The 20,156-nt window shown below is 38.8% G+C and overlaps 1 protein-coding gene across 3 annotated transcripts in view; it reads right to left on the bottom strand.

The window, feature by feature from the left end:
- Positions 1 to 20,156, bottom strand: part of ASMTL (acetylserotonin O-methyltransferase like) — a 68,085-nt gene that overhangs the window by 36,989 nt on the left and 10,940 nt on the right. For 2 of the 3 annotated variants that reach the window (XM_043993268.1, XM_043993267.1), the window contains exons 4-9: positions 18,021 to 18,085; positions 13,352 to 13,413; positions 8,895 to 9,003; positions 6,876 to 7,290; positions 2,099 to 2,261; positions 1,371 to 1,555 (exon numbers count right to left, since the gene is read on the bottom strand). In XM_043993268.1, the coding sequence (XP_043849203.1) occupies positions 1,371 to 1,555; positions 2,099 to 2,261; positions 6,876 to 7,290; positions 8,895 to 9,003; positions 13,352 to 13,413; positions 18,021 to 18,085 (999 nt within the window). The remainder of the gene's footprint in view (positions 1 to 1,370; positions 1,556 to 2,098; positions 2,262 to 6,875; positions 7,291 to 8,894; positions 9,004 to 13,351; positions 13,414 to 18,020; positions 18,086 to 20,156) is intronic. The other variant, XM_043993269.1, reaches the window with a different exon arrangement.

Genomic DNA, 20,156 nt, shown 5'->3' with positions numbered 1-20,156 from the left:
GCAATGCGTCAGTCACTGGGCTAGGCACTGGGGACATACAGATGAAATCTTAATAATCTCTGCCCTTAAAGGGACAAGTGTACAACAAGTACATATGTAAGCAAATAGAAAATAAATACAAAATAATTTTGGGATGGGGGGGTGGGGTACAGCACCAATCAATGGGGGAATTAGGAAAAGCTTTGTTTAGGAGGTGATACCTGATCTGAGTCTGGAAGAGAGCTAGGGATTCTAATAAGCAGAGATGAAAGCGAAGAGCTTTCCAGGTACCAGGGACAGCCTGTGCAAAGTCCCAGAAGTTGGAAATGGGGTGTTGTTCAAAGAGAACATTATGTATAATCCTGATTAGGAGGAATATGAAAGTAGCCTATAAAGATAGGGTGGAGCCAGACTGTGAATGCCAATCAGAGGAATTTTATTTTATTACAGAAGATTTTCCTCTAGATACATTGAAGGACAGGAACAACCCTACTAGAAAGAACTTAGTCCTATGAATCTTTATTTGGAGGCAGAGTTAAGTTACTTGCCCAGGGTCACACATCTAGTAAGTGTCTGGGGCCAAATTTGAACTCAGGTCCTCCTGACTCCAGGGCCAGTGCTCTTATCTACTGCGCCACCTAGCTGCCACACTATGAATCATTTTTTGTTTTGAAAAGGAGAAGCTGGTTAAAAAATTCAAAGCAACCCCTTCTGTTACTTGTTTTTACAGAGAAAAGGTTTTGTGGAGATGTCAGTTTCAAAACTATTCATCAAAATGAAAGTTTGTAGTTATTGATGGATTTTGGTGATCAATGAATGCCATGCTTGGCCTTGGTAGAGGTGACAGTTAAGAGGTACACAGTTGTCTGCGTGTTGTCCCCCCTCCCCATGAGAATGTGTGTTCCTTTAGACAAGAGTCTTGTTTTTGCCTTCCTCTGTATTGCCACAACTTAGTACAGTGCCTGCCACAAAATAACTGCCTAAGAGATGCTGGTTGACTTAAGTATACCATAAAAAATATAGAATTTTAGGCTCTCTTGCATCTATGCAGGGGTCATCATTTTCAGTCTCATTACCTTCCCCTCAAGATCATGGATATTAGAATGTTTAATGTTCTAATTTATGTTTTATCCACCCAGGAGGATATAAGCTCCTTGAAAGCACAGGGTTTTGTCCTTGTGTCCTTTAGCATCTGGCACAATGTCTTAGACTTATTAGGTGCTTAATAATTGTGGTTAATTGAGTTAATACTTTTTCAGTGACGGAGAATCCATAGCAATCTTAAGGAATGGGTGATTGGTTATAATTTCATGACCCTGAGTCTTTGAAACACCAAAGTCTCTTAGTAAAAAAGCATCTAAAATGAGATTGGCGCTTCTCACATACATTACCTGAAACAAGTCCTGAGCTTTCTTCCCAAAAGCTCGATGGTTCTGATTCTTTCCCTCTTTGACAGCAGACTCCAGGTGTGTGAACAATGGCCAAACATGATCATTAGCGTGCATGATATAGCCATGGAGAGAATATTCACTGTCAGACACCAAGTACTTATCTGCCAACTCTGTGTTACTGTAACCTGAAAAATAATGTGGCTGATTTTGTCATTCCTGAACTTAATAGCTGAAGCAAACTTTTCAATAAGAAGAGATCTTTATTCAGCATTATTTGAAACATTAAAACATAACATTAATAACAATGATTACTGCAACGGTGATATCTAGTGTCATGTACCATGAATTCAATGCAAACAACAAATTGTGAAGCAACAAATATATAGGGGTTTTTTGTCTTTACAACTGTCTTGTAGGTGTTATTTGCTTATTTCCCCCAACTGTCACAAATAACCTCTCAGATACTTTTTCTGTCTTGCTCCTTTGAAAATATTTCACTTAATATGCCTGAAGTAATTTTCAGACACCCCTCAGATGCCCATGCGTTCTTTTAAAATTTTTGTCCTCACCCATATTGTGATCCATGCCCTTTAAGGAAAAATAACATGGGAGGGAAAAGGTAGATAAAGTCTTTGACCTTGCAATATCCTTCCCAGATTTTGAAGCAGATTTTTACAGTCTTTGGCCTGCAAAGATTTCCAAGACCACATCCTAATAGCTCAAGTTACCTTGGTTGGTTTTCTTTAATAATTCAAGTGCTGTGCAGGAATCAAGTAATCTCTCAGTCCCACATACAGATGCATTTATGTGGTCAGCAACATCTTTGGCCTTCAGAATGGCTTTGCCTTTGAGCAGATCAAACACCTTGAGCTTACAGGCCACAAACATTGCCTGCACAATAAAAATACATAAGAACTGGTTTTTAAAAAGATATACAAAAGATTTGTTTAAAGTAAAGTTCTAAGATTACATCTTTATTTCAATATAGCTTTTCCCCCTTATAGTCCTTTGTATTTTACTTTAAGCATTTAAAAACATTATTCTGAGAAGGGGTCTACAGGCCTCACCAGGTTGTTAAAGGGGCCCATGACACACCAAAAAAGTAAAGGAATCCTGGTCTAAATGGTACCCGAGGTTCCTTCAGGTTCCATGCCTATCAAAAAATACAAGTAAAACCAAAATTTAAGAGACTTATTTGTTTGGCAGAATAAAGCAACGTAGAATCAAGGATAGGTCCCAACTAACTAAACCTTCTTCAGCAGATAATGTAGGATCTACTCTCTTTCCTGAGTGGGTTTTTCCAAAGGGGTAAAGACTATCAGTGGTTACTGAAGAGCAAAACTGTTCCCCTGGGGTGAGATCCAGTTGTCAGATTCAGTGATCTGGTCATGAAAAATTTTAAAAATCAGGACACCACTGGTTTCCTAGATTCTTTCACTAGACATAAACCCATCTAATCAAATGACACTAGATTCCTTTGAATGTAATCCAGTGAGGAAATTCTTTCACTGGACAAAAGCCCATTCAATCAAATGACACTGACTTCTTTTGAATATAATCCAGTGAAGGGCCAAACACTCCTTTCATCTTCAGTAACTTCTTTTTTGGGGGGGGAGGGGGGGGAGGCAATTGGGGTTAGGTGACTTGCCCAGGATCACATAGCTAGTGTTAAGTGTCTGAGGCCGGATTTGAACTCAGGTACTCCTGAATCCAGGGCCACTTCTTCAGTAACTTCTAATCAAGCTAACAAGATCAGGCATGCTCTGTGATTCCATGGTGGTCCATTTTTTTTTTTTTTAGTGAGGCAACTGGGGTTAAGTGACTTGCCCAGGGTCACACAGCTAGTAAGTGTTAAGTGTCTGAGGCTGGATTTGAACTCAGGTACTCCTGACTCCAGGGTGTTGCTCTATCCACTGCGCCATCTAGCTGCCCTCTGTGATTCCATGGAATACTTTAATAGATATAAAAAGTAATTTCTGACTTAATGCCTCATACAAGTCAAACACAATTGTGCCCCTTTAAAACAATGGGTCAGGGTGATAGGATTAACACCACTTCCTTTATTAATTAACCAAGTTACATAGGGCATTTCTGGGAAACACATGTTTTGTTGGGGATGGGAAGGAAATAGAAGGATATAATTTGATTGTGCATTGGCATGTTGTAAAAGGGCTTTATTGAATTAAATTCCATAACTGACATCTTTCTATGTACAATTCAGCACATTTGATTCCTTCCTTCTACTTAAATAGAAGTCTTCCCATTTGAATAAGACTGCTATGAGAGTTTTAATAATAACCATCCATCAAACAGAACTGGTCTGAAGCAAAGGAGTTCTATGAAGAAAATGGGAAGAAGTCAGAGGCTAAAATATTACCCTAAACACAGATAGACCACTTGATTAAATCTTGAAATGAATCTGAGTCTTTAGTAGTCATTCTACAAAACTGTTCTAACTCTTTTATGGAAGTTATTTCATTACTTGGCTTAGATTTCATTTGTGTATATGGTTGCAGATGAATGGGGAACAGAAAGGTATGATATTATCTGCCTATTTTGGACAGGACTGTGTACTGGGGAGAAATGGACACATATGAAGGGAGCAGCTAGGTGGTGCAGTGGATAGAGCACTGGCCCTGGAGTCAGGAGGGCGGGAGTTAAAATTTCACCTCAGACACTAGCTGTTATGTCCCAGGGAAAGTCACTTAACCCGAACTGCCTTAAAAAACATGGGGGCGAGGGGGGGGGGCGCAGCACCTAGGTGGCGCAGTGGATAGAGCACCGGCCCTGGATTCAGGAGTACCTGAGTTCAAATTCGGCCTCAGACACTTAACACTTACTAGCTGTGTGACCCTGGGCAAGTCACTTAACCCCAATTGCCTCACTAAAAAAAAAAGAAACCACCTGGGGCCAACTCCAGTCATCCTGATCTACAACTTGCTACTGGACCCAGATGGCTCTGGAAGAGAGAGTGAGGTTGGTGACCTTGCACAGCCTTCCCTCACTTAAATCCAATTCAGGGGCAGCTAGGTGGTGCAGTGGATAGAGCACCGGCCTTGGAGTCAGGAGGACCTGAGTTCAAATCCAGCCTCAGACACTTAACACTTACTAGCTGTGTGACCCTGGGCAAGTCACTTAAACCCAACTGCCTCACAAAAATTAAAATAAAATAAAATAAAAAATAAATCCAATTCAGTGAAAGTTATAACATCACCCTAATGTCATGATCCTCTTTGAGAATGAAGGATAAACAACAATAACAATGGATATATGAAACTTTCCTAGATGGACTTTTCTTTTTCTAAATGGAAATTCTATCAGCTAGGAGAGAGGGGTAAAGTGGTTGGAGTAATGTAATAGAATTGTGGGTATCCAGAAGGCTTGAACTGGGGTTAAAGTGAAGATATTTGTTCACTCAACTCAAACGTTACAGGCCTATGCTCTATGGTAAAGTTTCTGAAGCAAGAGTCCATTAATTTGTTTTTAAACTATTTTGATAACTGTGTTCCAATATAACTGGTTTCTTTTATAATCCTATGTATTTTATCTTGCATATTTAAAAACATTCAGGAGTCGATAGGTATCACCAGACTGCTAAAAAAAAAAAGAGGTTAAGAACCCCTGCTTATAGGAGTCAGATCACAGGGGAAATCCAAAGGGCAGCTAAAAGAGGGTATGCCAAAACAAAACAGCATGATTTGAGCTTGTCTTCTAGCAATAGCAGCAATAGCACCATAGTTGGGGAAGGTTGTGTGGAGCAAGGTTTCAAGCAGTATAGGATACCTACTCTGACCCAAGCATCCCTCTAGGCAACATGGTAAACCCCAAATATCTCCACATAAGCACAGGATCAAGCAGCATATATATATTTAAAACTCCTTTCCCCTTATCTTTCCTAGATGATAGAATTTCCATTTAGTAAAATAGTCCATTTAGGTGGGCTTCATATAGCCCACATCTCTCTCCAGCACCCAATCAAGTCCCCAAATAACCAGCTCATGCCATGCTTTCCTACTCCCCACTCACCTGCCACCAACTCATGTTATCTCAAAACTCTAATGGATTGTCTCCTTTTGTTTACATTCCCTTCCTCCCACAATGAATTTCTGTGGGCACAACTCTTTAGTAATTAACAATTGAGACACATGGTTTTGGTTTAAGGTCAAGATAGAACTCATAATCTAATTTACATATTTTTTTTTTGTGAGGCAATTGAAGTTAAGTGACTTCCCCAGGGTCACACAGCTAGTAAGTGTCAAGGGTCTGAGGCTAGATTTGAACTCAGGTCTTCCTTTCCAGGGCCAGTGCTCTATCCACTAGGCTACCTAGCTGCCCCTCTAATTTACATTAAAAAAAAAAAAAGTTTGATAGAAAAAAACCCAAACAAAAATACCCTTCAGAAATTTATCCTGTTAATAGTTATACACATTACAACTCACCAGAGAATGACTTGCAAATTTGCTTGGATCACCTTAGAGCTAGGTCCTGCTTTCTCCTTTGTCTATAATGTTAAAAATCAAATAGCTGTTTTCAATTTATAAACCTTTTGAAAGATTTTAAATCTTCCATCTTAAAAAGCCCAGTTTGAGTTTTTCATTATTGGGAATCCGCATGAGAGACTTTGGAAGTGTTTGCTCTTCCCCTCACCCCAAAACTTTCACCTTTTTTGAAGAGCTTAATTAAAGGTAAGAGATTGCCAAATCAGAATACTCACTTTGGTAAATTGACTTAGAATGTCTTTCCTTCCCCTTTAAGAACTCTCCTCAGGAAATCTGTATTATCTCTATGGGGATGGCTTTGGATTTTTCCTCTGAAAGCCTGAGGTTAAGGTAATTTTAAATTTATCTAAATCAAATTTTCATGTTTATTTTTCAATTAGTTTTTTCTGTTTCACCTCAAAAGCATTAGCTCAAGGTTCAAGAATAAAGCTCACGGGGCAGCTAGGTGGCACAGTGGATAGAGCACCGGCCCTGGAGTCAGGAGTACCTGAGTTCAAATCCGGCCTCAGACACTTAACTAGCTGTGTGACCCTAGGCAAGTCACTTAACCCCAATTGCCTCACTAAAAAAAAGAAAAGAAAAAAAAAGAATAAAGCTCACTTGTCTGTGAGAGTACCCCCCACCCCCTCCGGGGGAAAAGAAAGGACATTTACACTTATGTGTGAAGTATCATCTCTTTCTCAACCACATTATTAAGTTCACAGATTACCTGAGGGTGCAAAGCAGTACCTCTCAGAACCTTCTCTAACCACACCCTGAACACAATGTGACCAAGGTGTTTCTTTTTAGCTGTGCTTTTGTTTTTAATCTTGACAGTACAGGATAAGTTGTTTAAAGCAAGGACTGAGGGCTTTGAGATGCTTTTCCCAAATAAGACTTCATTTATATGTACTATGATAACCACTCAGCTTTAACATGGCTTTTCACCTACTGAGATGGGAATTTTCTCTTTCTACTTTGGCAAGGTCATTAGTTAGAAGGGGGGAAAAATCATGGCACTAAATACCTTTGAAGCTTTAAAGCCGTCCAAAAGTTCTAGAAGAGTAGATGGAAATTTAGTCAGGTTTTCCAGGTCCCCACTGCATTTTACCATAGGCTCTCTTAACATGTGTTGGCCAATTTCTTTTTTTCCTAGGCTCCCGGTTGCTCCATCTCCTAGCTTGCTGGTCCTGGTTGCATTTTGTTGAGTAGAATTTGAACTGCCACATTCTTCATCACTTAGAACTTCAAAGGTTTCTACCGAAGGGATTGAGTCATGCTTTACATGATGTATGGCATCTTTAGGGGGTGGATAATACAATTCCATCAACTTTTTGCAAAAGTGGTTCAGTGGGAACCCTACTACATTCAAAAAGTCTCCATGAACATACTCAACTAACATGCCCCCAAGGGCCTGTATGCCATAGCCACCAGCTTTGTCCCTGGGAAGAGAAGAGAAAAGCAGAGGAAAAGCAGAAGATTAAAAGTGAAATTATAATCCTGCAGGCCAAGACACTAAAACCAGTTCTAGAATTTAGTTTTATGCCAACCGGATAAAGAATATGAGAGTAAAGCCAGTTATCTCCACTAATGGGATGATTTCCTACATATAAACACATATGTATTTGTATAAATATTTTTATTTACAAATAAATATCTTTGGAGAACTGTGTACATATACAAATATATATGTACATTACACACACACATGCACACAAATATCGAGAAGTTGAAGATTTAGCCCATATTGATATTAATACCAAAGGTAAAGGGGCAGCTAGGTGGTGCAATGGATAGAGCACCAGCCCTGGAGTCAGGAGGACCTGAGTTCAAATCCAGCCTCAGACACTTGACACTTACAAGCTGTGTGACCCTGGGTAAGCCACTTAACCCCAACTCCCAACTGCCTCACCACCCCCCCCCCCAAAATAAATAATCCAAAGGTAATACAGGCCTGACTGATGATAATCTATTGTTGGGACAGAAATTCTCGGGCTGTGAAATGGAAATATCTCTGAAAATTAGTATAATGTGATAATGGCTTATTCTTTATATGTCAGCATTCTTCAAAATCATAAAGAAATACTCTACCATACTCTTGTACTGTGTTTATGCATATGTAATAAAATAGAGAACTGAGGTACTTACATTTCAGTGTCTAGTCTATGTATAATTATATTTTTGAAGATAGTTTCCCTGTCAGAATCAAAGCTATCTTATGGCCAGGGTCAGAAATAGGTCTTTGAATCTTCTTTCCTTTTTGAATTTCTTGCTTGTTCTCATTTTCTCTTCTAATTCTCATTGTTGTATCAAAATTATTCATTGCCTAAAAGTTTCCTGTGCAATTTACAGTGACTTAGCATAGCAAGAAAGCACTTTAAAAATCAAAAACATCCTAATAATAGTATTTTGGTATTCTTTGGCAATATCTTTGCTATTTTTGGCAAAATCTGAACAAGATGACAATAGATAAAGGTCCTGTGTCAGTTGCACTGTTATAGCTAACACCTATTTTTTCCTTTTAATAATTTTTATTTTTTATTAATATGAATTGGACAAGTTTCAACAAGTATGCACATTTCCATATTCAAAGAACAGAAAAATACTCATATGTACTCTATTATATACAGCTTGCATTTTTAAGGTAATGATAAATAATAATTTTAAGGTAATAATAAATTCAACACATTAGCTTCAAAGCTGCCCAGGTTGTCTGTAGCACCCATTATATGAAGGCAGTTAAAATTGCTATAGAGAAGTAACATGGCATTGTGGATAGAATTTGAGGTAATAGTATCTGAAGTAAAAAAAAGACTGGGACTCAAGTCCTGTCTTAAACATGTACTACCTGCTATCATATTTCTTGCCTTCTCGAAGGGTGGTAGAGGGAGGGGTGGAGGTGGGGAAGAGGGAGGGGTTGGGGAAGGGAGTGGTAGGGGGTGAGTGGGAGAGAATTTGGAACTGAAAATAAAGAGCTTAAAAATAATAATAAAATAAAATTAATTCTGAATGGGATGAGGCACTTTGTCTTTTATTAAACACTTACATTGGTTCTCCACTATGAATGTATTCCCATAAAAGCTCCTCAGACAGGTCAGAAAATTTAACTTTGGTTTCCTCATAGAATTCAAAGACTTCTGTTTCTAGCTGCTTATCTGAAACAAACAAAAATTTTACCATAAGCCAAGACTTCTATCTTCAATTAAATTAATCAAGAGTGAAGGCAGGGGCGGCTAGGTGGCACAGTGGATAGAGCACCAGCCCTGGAGTCAGGAGTACCTGAATTCAAATCTGGCCTCAGACACTTAACACATACTAGCTGTGTGACCCTGGGCAAGTCACTTAACCCTAATTGCCTCACTAAAAAAAAAAAGAGTGAAGGAAATTTTTAAAACTTAAATTTAATAGTTAAAAAAAACCCACAACAATTTTCCTTCTGTCAAATCCTTTTAAACTCTAGTTGCTTTAGTTTCCTCATCAGCAAAATGGGGATAATAATTCTCACATTCTCTGTCTTGGAGTTAAAAAGGAAAATTTAAAAATGCTTGTGATAGCTATATTTACTTCACTGGTGTTTGGCATCTAGATGGTATCATTGTAAGATAAGTACCATTAGATACTTTATATACAACAACAAACATAAATGGAATTTTAAGCTAGTAAGGAATAAACCACTAAAGAAACACATTTAAATGTTCAAACATTCCACCCCACCCCCTCCCAGTCTCTGGTTTATATAGAAAATGTGGTGGTGATCATAAACAATAGTGTACCTGAAACAAGTATGCATGTCATCTTTGTGGTCATTCAGTCAACAGAAATAGTTAAAAGCCTCTCCACTAAGTATTCAGATGGATGTACCTTAGGGAAGGGTAGGGCAGGACAAGGTAGGAGGGTGGAAATTGCCCTTAAGTTGATATTTTAGATAGTCTGAAGAACAAGCTCTAAGTAACATGTCTAAAACATTTCTTAGGCCCTCCTCCATTTCTAACAATAAAAATTTTTTTAAATATTGATATCTTTTTTATTTTTTAATGTTCATTTTCTAAGAGATCATCCTTCCCAACCTTCTCTATCCAATGAGTCATCCCTTAGAGCCAAAGATCAAAAAAATGAAGAAAAAAAAATTCGGCAAAACTAACCAACCTATCAGTTTAGTTAGATATTATATGGGGTGTTCCATACCCCCAATGGAGGGAGGTGCCTTCTCCTTCCTCTTTCTTGTGACCAAGGTTGTTCATTATCATTATACAGACTTCAGTTTCAATTTTTGTTGCTTCTTGAATTTACACTGATTCATAATTTAAAAAAAAACTTTTTTTAAGCTATCCACAGACTTTCAAACCTATGGTCACAATCACTAATATCTCAAAAAAAAAAAATTAGATCTCACTGGATTATCACTTTTTTTTTTGAGAGGTAATGAGGGTTAAGTGACTTGCCCAGGGTCACACAGCTAATAAATGTCAAGTGTCTGAGACCACATTTGAACTCAGGTCCTCCTGAATCCAGGGCCAGGGCTTTATCCACTGAGCCACCTAGCTGCCCCCTTTTCTTTCTTTCGTTTTATTTGAGGCTCACTGGATAATCACATAAACTTCACTGGGTGCATTTGCTATAGTGTAGTAAAATTTTCTGACTCGTGTGTGTGTGTGTGTGTGTGTGTGTGTGTTTGTGAATATACAAGCATATAAGCAATAATGCACAATGCACAGTTAAGTATATGCACATACATGCACACATGTTTAATGCATGTGTATGTATGTAGTATACCTATAACTCTGTATGTATATATGTATATCTACATCTATATCCCCAAGGTACCTCCGCAAGACCTTTAGGCATTTATTGGATGGATTTTGGAGACAGCTGATCAAGAACTGCCACCTAGTGGTGTCTCAGAGCAGTATGGCTGCATTTTTTTTTTTTTTTTAATGACGGTTGTAATGGTGGTAAAAGCCTGAACCCATGATTTTATTTGCATAGGGAACTCCCCAGTAAGGAAAACTCTCCCTGCTAATGTAGCCTGACACACCAGTCTATAGCTTACAGGCTTGGAGAGCTGCCTGGGACAATGACAGGTGAATCAACTTTCCCAGGGTCACAAGGCCAGTATATATGAGAGGTCACTTGAATCCACATCCTCCTCACTGAGGCCCCTTCTCCATTGCTTATTCTAAGCTGCCTTTCATAGCACTTACAGCATTACCTGTTTTATATTCTGCCATTATATATAAGGGCAACAAAAATATTCCCTAGTATAATAAGAAATGGCTTGGCTGGTGAAGGTACAGATTTAGATTTACTTTTTTGTTATTTGAGACCCTAGAGATGCAGTCAAGTCAGCTAACCACAGCAGATACATATGCCCAAGGAAATCCCTCATGCTGTAGTTGTGGTTCATTTCTGCCAATAATGAAAATAATAACTGGTTTATAAATACCAACCTCCTTATCCCCAACTTTTTTTTTTTTTAAATGAGACAATTGGGGTTAAGTGGCTTGCCCAGGGTCACACAGCTAGGAAGTGTTAAGTGTCTGAGGCCGGATTTGAACCCAGGTACTCCTGACTCCAGGGCCAGTACTCTATCCACTGCACCACCTAGCTGCCCCTATCCCCAACTTCTTAAGGAAGATGGGTGAGAGAGAGGAACTATCAACAGATATAAATAAATGCATTTAAAAAAAGAGGGTCATCATTTAAAATGTGCACAAAAGAGAAGATATAGGCTGGAAGGGAAGGTATAAAACTTAGGTTGAATTTACTGTATCCTTTAAAAAACAGAAGATGTGCATAAGAGATTTGTGATTATACATAGAATTCTCTTTTTCTGTTCTTCTGTATCTAATGGTTGTCTGGTCATTTCACTTGTGACTCCATTTGGGGTATTCTTGGTAGAGATGCTGGAGTGGTCTGTCATTTGCTTCTTCCGCTCATTTTATAGATGAGGAAACTGAGGCAAGCTGGGTTAAGTGACTGCCCAGGGTCACAAAGATAATGTCTGAGGCCAGATTTGAACTCAGGAAGATGAGTCTTCCTAACTTCAGGCCTGGTGTTCTCTCCACTGTGCCAACTAGCTGCCCTCTGTTTATATAGAAATGTTCATTTTTGATGAGATATTTGTAAAGCACTATTTAAATGCTAGCAGTTAGGGGGTGCAGCCAAGATGGTAGAGGAAAAGCAATGACTTGCCTGGGCTCTCTCCAAGACCCCTCCAAATACCTTCAAATAATGCCATAAGACAATTCTTGGAGCAGCAGAACCCACAAAAAGACAGAGTGAAATAATTTTCTAGCCAAAGACAACTTAGAAGATTGGCAGGAAAGGTCTGTTGTACTGGGGTGAGAGTGGAGTGCAGTTCAGCGCAGGCCCAGCCCCAGTCACAAAAAACAGAAGCAGAGGGGGCGGCTAGCTGGTGCAGTAGATAAAGCACCGACCCTGGATTCAGGAGTACCTGAGTTCAAATCTGGCCTCAGACACTTGACACTAGCTGTGAATGACTTGGCTATTCTCAGCAGTGCAATGATTCAAGACAACTCTGAAGGACTAATGAAAAATGCAATCTATCTCCAGAGAAAGAACTGATGGTGACTGAATACAGATTGCAGCATATTTTTTTTAGTTTCTTTTTCTTAAGGTTTTTAAATTTTTTGGTCTGTTTTCTTTCACAACCTAATGTGGAAATGTTTTGCATAACTACACATGTATAACTTATATTGAATTGCTTGCAATCTTAAGGGATGGAGTGGGGAGGGAGGGAGGAAGTGAATTTGGAACACAGAATTTTTAAAATGGATGTTAAAATAGTTTTTACATATAATGGGGGGAAGAAAATTCTAAACTAACAAATAAACAAACAAAATAAATACTAGCAATTATAATCTGGAGAACCAGGAGAGAGCAGTGTCATAAAGACCTAGAGAGGAGAGTATCCAGGAGAAGGGGTTGATCAATATTGTCAAAGGTGGAAGACAGGATGAAGACTGAGAAAAGGTCAATAGATTTAGCAATAAAGAGATTAATGGTAACTTTGGAGAGACCTCATCTATAAACTGGGGATAATAATACTTGCACAGGCTACTTCACGGGGCTATTAAGAATAAAACAACCATTAAATAGCAAAGAGGCAGTGTGGTATAATGGATAGTGCTGAAATTGGGAGTTAGGAACACCTGGGTTCAAATCCTATCTCAAGAGGGCAGCTAGGTGGCACAATGGATAAAGCACCGGCCCTGGATTCAGGAGTTCCTGAGTTCAAATCCGGCCTCAGACCCTTGACACTTACTAGCTGTGTGACCTTGGGCAAGTCACTTAACCCCCACTGCCCTGCAAAAAAAAAAAAAAAAAGATAACAAATCCTATCTCAAAACCGCACGCAAGGCCCTTAACTCAGTTTCCTCAGCTAGAGCAAAAGGGTGAATTTTATGGTCTCTATAATCCCTGCCATTTCTGAATCCATTATTCTATGATCCACAGTCCGATTAAGTAGAAGTGAAATATTACCTTTACTGTTGCAATGAACGATTGCTACTCCAGTAAACACACTGTGTACCTTTCCATTTAACCTACAAGATAAAGATGGTGTCACACATTTCTTATTTTTCACACCAGAGCCCTGGGAAAAAAAAAGCAACAACTCTTCTATAGCTGAAGAACAGTCAATAAAAATCACATTTAATAAATACATCTATTCCTACAACTAGTGTTCATAAACTAGTATTTAAATTTTTGTCCCAAAGTATCTAGGTTTTTCCCCTCCTCTGTCCTTTTAGTCGCTTTGTCCTAAGACACAAATCAATTTGGAAACCAATTAGCAAATGACTAATATGGCAATGTTTTACATAATTGCACATGTATAACCTATATCTGATTGCTTACTGCCTCAAGGAGGGGGAAGAGGAGGGAGGGAAGAAGGGATAGAATTTGGAACTGAAAACTTTATTTTTTTAACTCAAAATTTTAAACAAACATTTATTATCTAAAAAAGAGGAAAGCAAGTAGCAAATATCAATTGACTATGCAATTTTAAATCTTCAGTTCTAAAATTCAAAAATATCTATCGATTGAAGTCTCTTTACAGAAGGTAGAAGCACCCAGGAGAGAAAGAAAATCTTCATAAATGGCAGCAAAAGTATGGCTAAGCCATGCCACAGGAGACTAAGTGGTAGGAGCTTAAGGAATGTTACAGCCTAAGTGATATTATAAATAGAGGACAGGTCCACATATTGTTAATATAAAACACCTTGTTGCTCTGGGAAGGGCCTTTGGATTAGGGAGGGACAGTGCCTCTGCATACTGACCTTGTCAATCAAGTTACCCATAGGTGATGCATTTTTGGAAGGAAATTGATAGGGTGAAGAGTATCAGCGAGTACCAGAGGAGGATAACTAGAATGCTGAAGGCCCTCAATCAGGTTCAGGCTATATGATGTCTAGTTGAAGCAAATGGGAGTAATTAAACCTGGAGAAAGGAAGGCTAGGGAAGAATATGACAATTTCACGTATTTGAGAAGGATTGTCATTTGAAATAGAAATTCAACGAGCAGGTTGATTTCAGAAAAACCTACAAAGACTTACACGAACTGATGCAAAGTGAAGTGAGCTGAACCAGGAGGACACTGTACATAGTAATAACACTTTGTGATGATCAACTGTGAATAACTTAGCTATTCTCAGAAATACAATGATCCAAGATAATTCTGAAGGATTCATGATAAAAAATGCTATCCACCTCCAGAGAAAGAACTGATGGGATTATAAATGCAGATTGTAGAAAACTATTTTTTTTTGGTGGACTTTTTTGGGGTCCATGTTTTCTTTCATGACATAACTAATATGGAAATATGTTTTGCATAATTGTAATGTATAATCTCTATCAAACTGCTTACTGTTTCAAGGAAAGGGTAGAGGAGGGAGGGAGGAAGAGAATCTGGAATTCAAATTTTTAAAATGAATGTTAAAAATTGTTTTTATATGTAATTGGGGGAATATATATTCCCATATTTCCATATTAGTTATGTTGTGAAAGAAAACATGGACCTATATATATATATATATATATATATACATATATATATATAATTTTTTTTTAAAGAGGAATTCACCATGTTCTACTTGGCCCCAGCAGGCAAAGCTAGAAGCAAATAGTGGCAGACACAGAGATAATTTAAAAGGTTATGTAAATGTAATGGGAAATGGGGCAGCTAGGTGGCGCAGTGGACAGAGCACTGGCCCTGGAGTCAGGAGTACCTGAATTCAAATCTGGCCTCAGACACTTAACACTTATTAGCTGTGTGTGACCCTGGGCAAGTCACTTAACCCCAATTGCCTCACTAAAAACAAAAAACAAAAAAAACAAATGTAATGAGAAAAAAATACTTTATTTAAAAAAAAAAAAAGTTTATGTAAAGGGGGCAGCTAGGTGGTGCAGTAGATAAAGCACCAGCCCTGGATTCAGGAGGACCTGAGTTCAAATTCGGCCTTAGACACTTGACACTTACCAGCTCTATGACCTGGGGCAAGTCACTTAACCCTCATTGCTATGCAAAACAAACAAACAAACAAAAAAACACCCAGTGAGAGGGAATCATTATTTCAGGAAGAAGCCCATTTCACAGATAAGAATTTTTCTTTACATAAACTTTTTTTTGGTGGGGCAATGAGGATTAAGTGACTTCAATGGGTCACACAGCTAATAAGTGTCAAGTGTCTGAGGCCTAATTTGAGAACTCAGGTCCTCCTGAATCCAGGGATGATGCTCTATCCACTGTGCCACCTAGCTGCCCCTCACTGGATGTCTAACAAAAACTAGATGACTACTTGTCAAGTATGATAGAGATGGGATGATAATAATAGCACCTACTTATAGTATTATTTAGAGAAATAAATATTTGCTTGGAAAAAACCCAACAACCCTAAAACATAGTACAGTGCCTAGCATACAGTAAGTACCACATGAATGCTTGTTCTTTCCCTTTCCTTCCCCAACTTAAATTCTCTGGGCCTTAGTTTTGTCATTTCTAAAATGTGAATAATTACTGCACCTACATTATAGGGCTGTTGTGAATTATATAATATATGTAAAATGCTTTACAAACCTTAAATTGCTAGATAAACGTAAATTCTTTTATTATCATTAGAGGGATATTTCTGTCTAAGAATCCATATCAATTGTCGAGAATTAGAATATTCTCTTTTTTTTCTGGGTACTTTAATAATTTTATGAATGAGGTCAGCAGGTTATTAATAAAAGGATGGTCCTCTGGCTGTCTCTCGGACCAAAGACAAATAGTGGTGGCTGGGCTCTCAGTTTACATACCTTTCGAAATAGCAGGTGGTCAATGACTCTGATAATTGACCCAAAGAGAAATTATCTCTACTCAGACTAACCCCAGCCCTGGGCTACCATGAATATTCTCTTTCTTAACAGCTATATGACCATGGACATGCCATAGATAGGTACAGCAGTGCTGTACTTGGAGTCAGGAAGACAGACCTGAGTTCAAATCCTACTTCAGAGACTTTAGCTATGTGACCCAGGGCAATTCATATAACCTCTATTTCCCTAGCTTTAAAATGGGGCCAATAATAGCATTTCCCTCACAGGCTTGTTATGAGAATCAAATAAAATAATAGCTTTTTTTTTTGGGGGGGGGTGCAATGAGGGTTAAGTGACTTTGCCCAGAGTCACACAGTTGGTTAAGTGTCAAGTGTCTGAGGTCAGATTTGAACTTAGGTCCTCCTGAATCCAGGGCCGGTGCTTTATTCACTGTGCCACCTAGCTGCCCCAGATAATAGTTTTAAAGCACCATATAAATACTATTATTATTAGCATTTTTATAATAAGTATTATTAACCCCTATGTGCCTCAGTATATTCATCCTATTTTTTTTTTTGGAAGGAAGAAGATTCATCGGTTTAGAGTAATACCTATGTGGAAGCTCCATGCATTTGTCCATACAAACTGATAGTCATCTATAATTTATTCTTAGTGTTGCCTTAGGAACTGAAAAGATTTAAGTGAATTTGACTATGGTCATCAGCTAGTAAATGTCAGAGGCAGGATTTTAACTCAGTCCTCAATGACTCCAAGGCTGGTCGTCATCTTTTTTTTTTTTAATATTTAAAATTTAATTTTTTCCCCAAATTACGTGTAAAAACAAATTTTAACATCATTTTTTAAAACTTTGTGTTCCAAATTCTCTTCCTCCCTCTCTCCCTCCCCACCCCCCCTTAAGAATTTAAGCAATTCAATATAAGTTATGCATGTATAGTTGTGTAAAATATTTCCACATTAGTCAGGTTATGAAAAAAAAAACAAACACAAAAAACTTTAGAAAAAGGAACTAACAAAAAAATTATGCTTCAATCTGTATTCGGATACCATCAGTTCCTTCTCTGTAGATGGAATGCATTTTTCATAAATACTTCAGAGCTGCCAAGGCTAGTCTTCTATCCACTTCACCATGTTTTATTCAAGTAGGGATAAACACAGAGTACCTATGTGAGGCCCACCTCAGATAATGTATGTAAAACACGTTGCAAACCTGAGCTAGAGATATGAATGCCAGCTTTGACCACTATATTTCAGGGGATATTTTAATTAATAATCAATTAATTATATAATTAATAAAAATTAATTAATCTGGCAGCCTGACAAACTGTCTTCTTCCATTCCAGCACAGTCTCTGAATTCAAAACCAGTAGCAGTTACCTACGATCTGAGCATCCTCTTTCTTTTTTTTAAATCATAAAAGTATTTTATTATTTTCCAGTTACATGTAGAGATAGTTTTCAACATTTGTCTTCTTTTTGGCAGGGCAATTGGGGTTAAGTGACTTGCCACAGGTCACAAAGCTAGAAAGCGTCACATGTCTGAGGCTGGATTTGAACTCAGGTCCTCCTGAATCCAGGGCGGTGTTTTATCCACTTCACCACCTAGCTATGCCCCGCCCCCCCATTAAGTTTTTTTAGCACTTTTTTTTTTTTGGGGGGTGAGGCAATTGGGGTTAAGTGACTTGCCCAGGGATTTGAACTCAGGTCCTCCTGAATCCAGGGCCAGTGCTCTATCCACTGCGCCACCTAGCTACCCCCCCCATTAAGTTTAATGTCTTAAAATTAAGATGCAAAATGTCGAAAGAAACCACTCTAAAGTTGCTTCCCCTACCACCGACCTTGACAGCATGTTGTAGGCATCTCGTTTATCAACTGGCTTCTCCAGGATCAGTCCATCCACTGTCTGACACAAGAAACAAGGTGAGGAGGCAGGGACAAGAGAAGAGAAGCAGGTCATTTTCACACTTACCAACTGAAGAATGTCAAGCTATTCAATTTGTACTGAATAAATGTGACTCTTCCACTGAAGTCCTCCTCTGCTGCCTCACTGTGGTTTGGAGGGGACCCAGGGTTCTCCAAGGCAGTTTGACTTTTTTTTTTCTTTTTGTTTTTGTGGGGCAGTGAGTGTTAAGTGACTTCCCCAGGGTCACACAGCTAGTATGTGTCAAGTGTCTGAGGCCAGATTTGAACTCAGGTCCTCCTGAATCCAGGGCCAGTGCTTTATCCACTGCACCACCTAGCTGCCCCTCCAAGGCAGTTTGTAACTAACAGAGCTAGAAAAGCTTAGAGGACAGGCCCATGAACAGATTATGTACCTGGTGTTCCAGGGGAAGCTTTGCTCAATTTGGATAGGCACACCTACTAGTTAGCTTCAGCATAGTCTATTTTTCAGCCACAGCAGCTCTCAAACACTATCTAGCAAGCCATGGATGTAATCTTTTAGGTGGTACAGTAGAAAAAGTGCTGAACTAGAAGTAAGATACTCCTGAGCTCAAATCTGGCCTTAGCTATTTACTAGCTGAGTGACCCTAGGGAAGTCAATCAACAGACGGCTGTCTTAGTTTCTCCATCAGTACAATGGCACCTACCTCCTGGGCTTGTCATGAGGATAAAATGAAGTCATATTTATTATGACTTCATTTTGTCTTTGTATCCCTACGACCAAGCTTAGTGCTTAACACAAAGAAGGCACTTAAATGCTTATTCACTGATAGTTGGGTTGGAATCCACATTGGTAGAGGGACTTTCTTTAAATAACAATAATAATGATGAGCATGATAATTTATATAGAGCTTACTATATGCAAGGGACTGTGCTGAGTGCTTATACACTGGAGAAGCTGAGAAAATGAGCCAAGTGTTCTGACTAGGTCTGCTACAAATTTATGTTAAACAACCTTAACTGGGCCCTCACCACTGCTAGGCAATCCTATTATTTATATCTCCCATATCACCTCATTACCCACTCTCCACAGTGGCTCTCCTAAAGCTTTTTTTTTTTTTTTGGTGAGGCAATTGGAGTTAAGTGACTTGCCCAGGGTCACACACCTAGTAAGTATTAAATGTCTGAGGTCAGATTTGAACTCATATCCTCCTGACTCCAGGGCCAGTGCTCTATCCACTGCACCACCTAACTGCCCCTCTCCTAAACCTTTTCATCCCTCCTCAAACCTCCTATGGCTTCCCCTATCCCATCCCCCTCTCAGCTGAGATCCTTGATTCATATTTTACAGAAAAAATTGGGGCCATTGCCCATGAACTCTCCTCTCCCTTTCTCCATTTCCTATCACTTAGATCCCTTCTACTACTCTCCTCCTTCACCCCTGTCTCATATGATGAAGCAGCCTCACTCCTTACCAAGGCTAATTCCTCTACTTATTTAAATGATCCCATTCCATGCCATTGCCTCCAACAGATTGCCTGCTCTGTCATCCCTACTAACTCACTTTTTTTCAATCTTTCCCTGTCTACTGGCTCATTTCCTACTGTCTATAATATACACAATGCCATGTCTTCCCTATCCTGGAAAAACCCTCACTTGATTCTTCCATTCCTGCTGTTATTGTATTTCTCTTCTATAGCTTGTAGTTAAATTCTTCAAAAAGGTTGCCTACAATAGGTGCCTTCACATTCTCTTCTGGATTTGAATTCAAGTCTTCCTGAGTCTAGACCCAGCACTCTATCCATTGTGTCACCTAGCTGCCCCATGAGAGAGCCTTTAAGTACTGAACATACAAGTCATCTTAAACATAAACCAGAGGACATTTTTTTCTCAAGTTAACAAAAGTTACTCATTACTAAATGACTGTCACTTGCCTTATCTTTTCAAATGATGAAATTGAGGTTCAGCACATCAGAATTCCATGGAGGGTTTGATGTGTAATTCATTCAATGTGAGAAAAGGGGTGGAAAGATATCTGTGCCTATTACAGCACTATGCTTAGCACTGGAGTATGTCGGCATCATGCCTACCCT

This window comes from Dromiciops gliroides, chromosome 3 (genome assembly GCF_019393635.1).
Source record: "Dromiciops gliroides isolate mDroGli1 chromosome 3, mDroGli1.pri, whole genome shotgun sequence".
Classification (NCBI taxonomy): Eukaryota; Metazoa; Chordata; class Mammalia; order Microbiotheria; family Microbiotheriidae; genus Dromiciops; species Dromiciops gliroides.
Note: the sequence above shows the minus strand (reverse complement) of the source record. Positions and strands in the feature narration are given on the sequence as shown.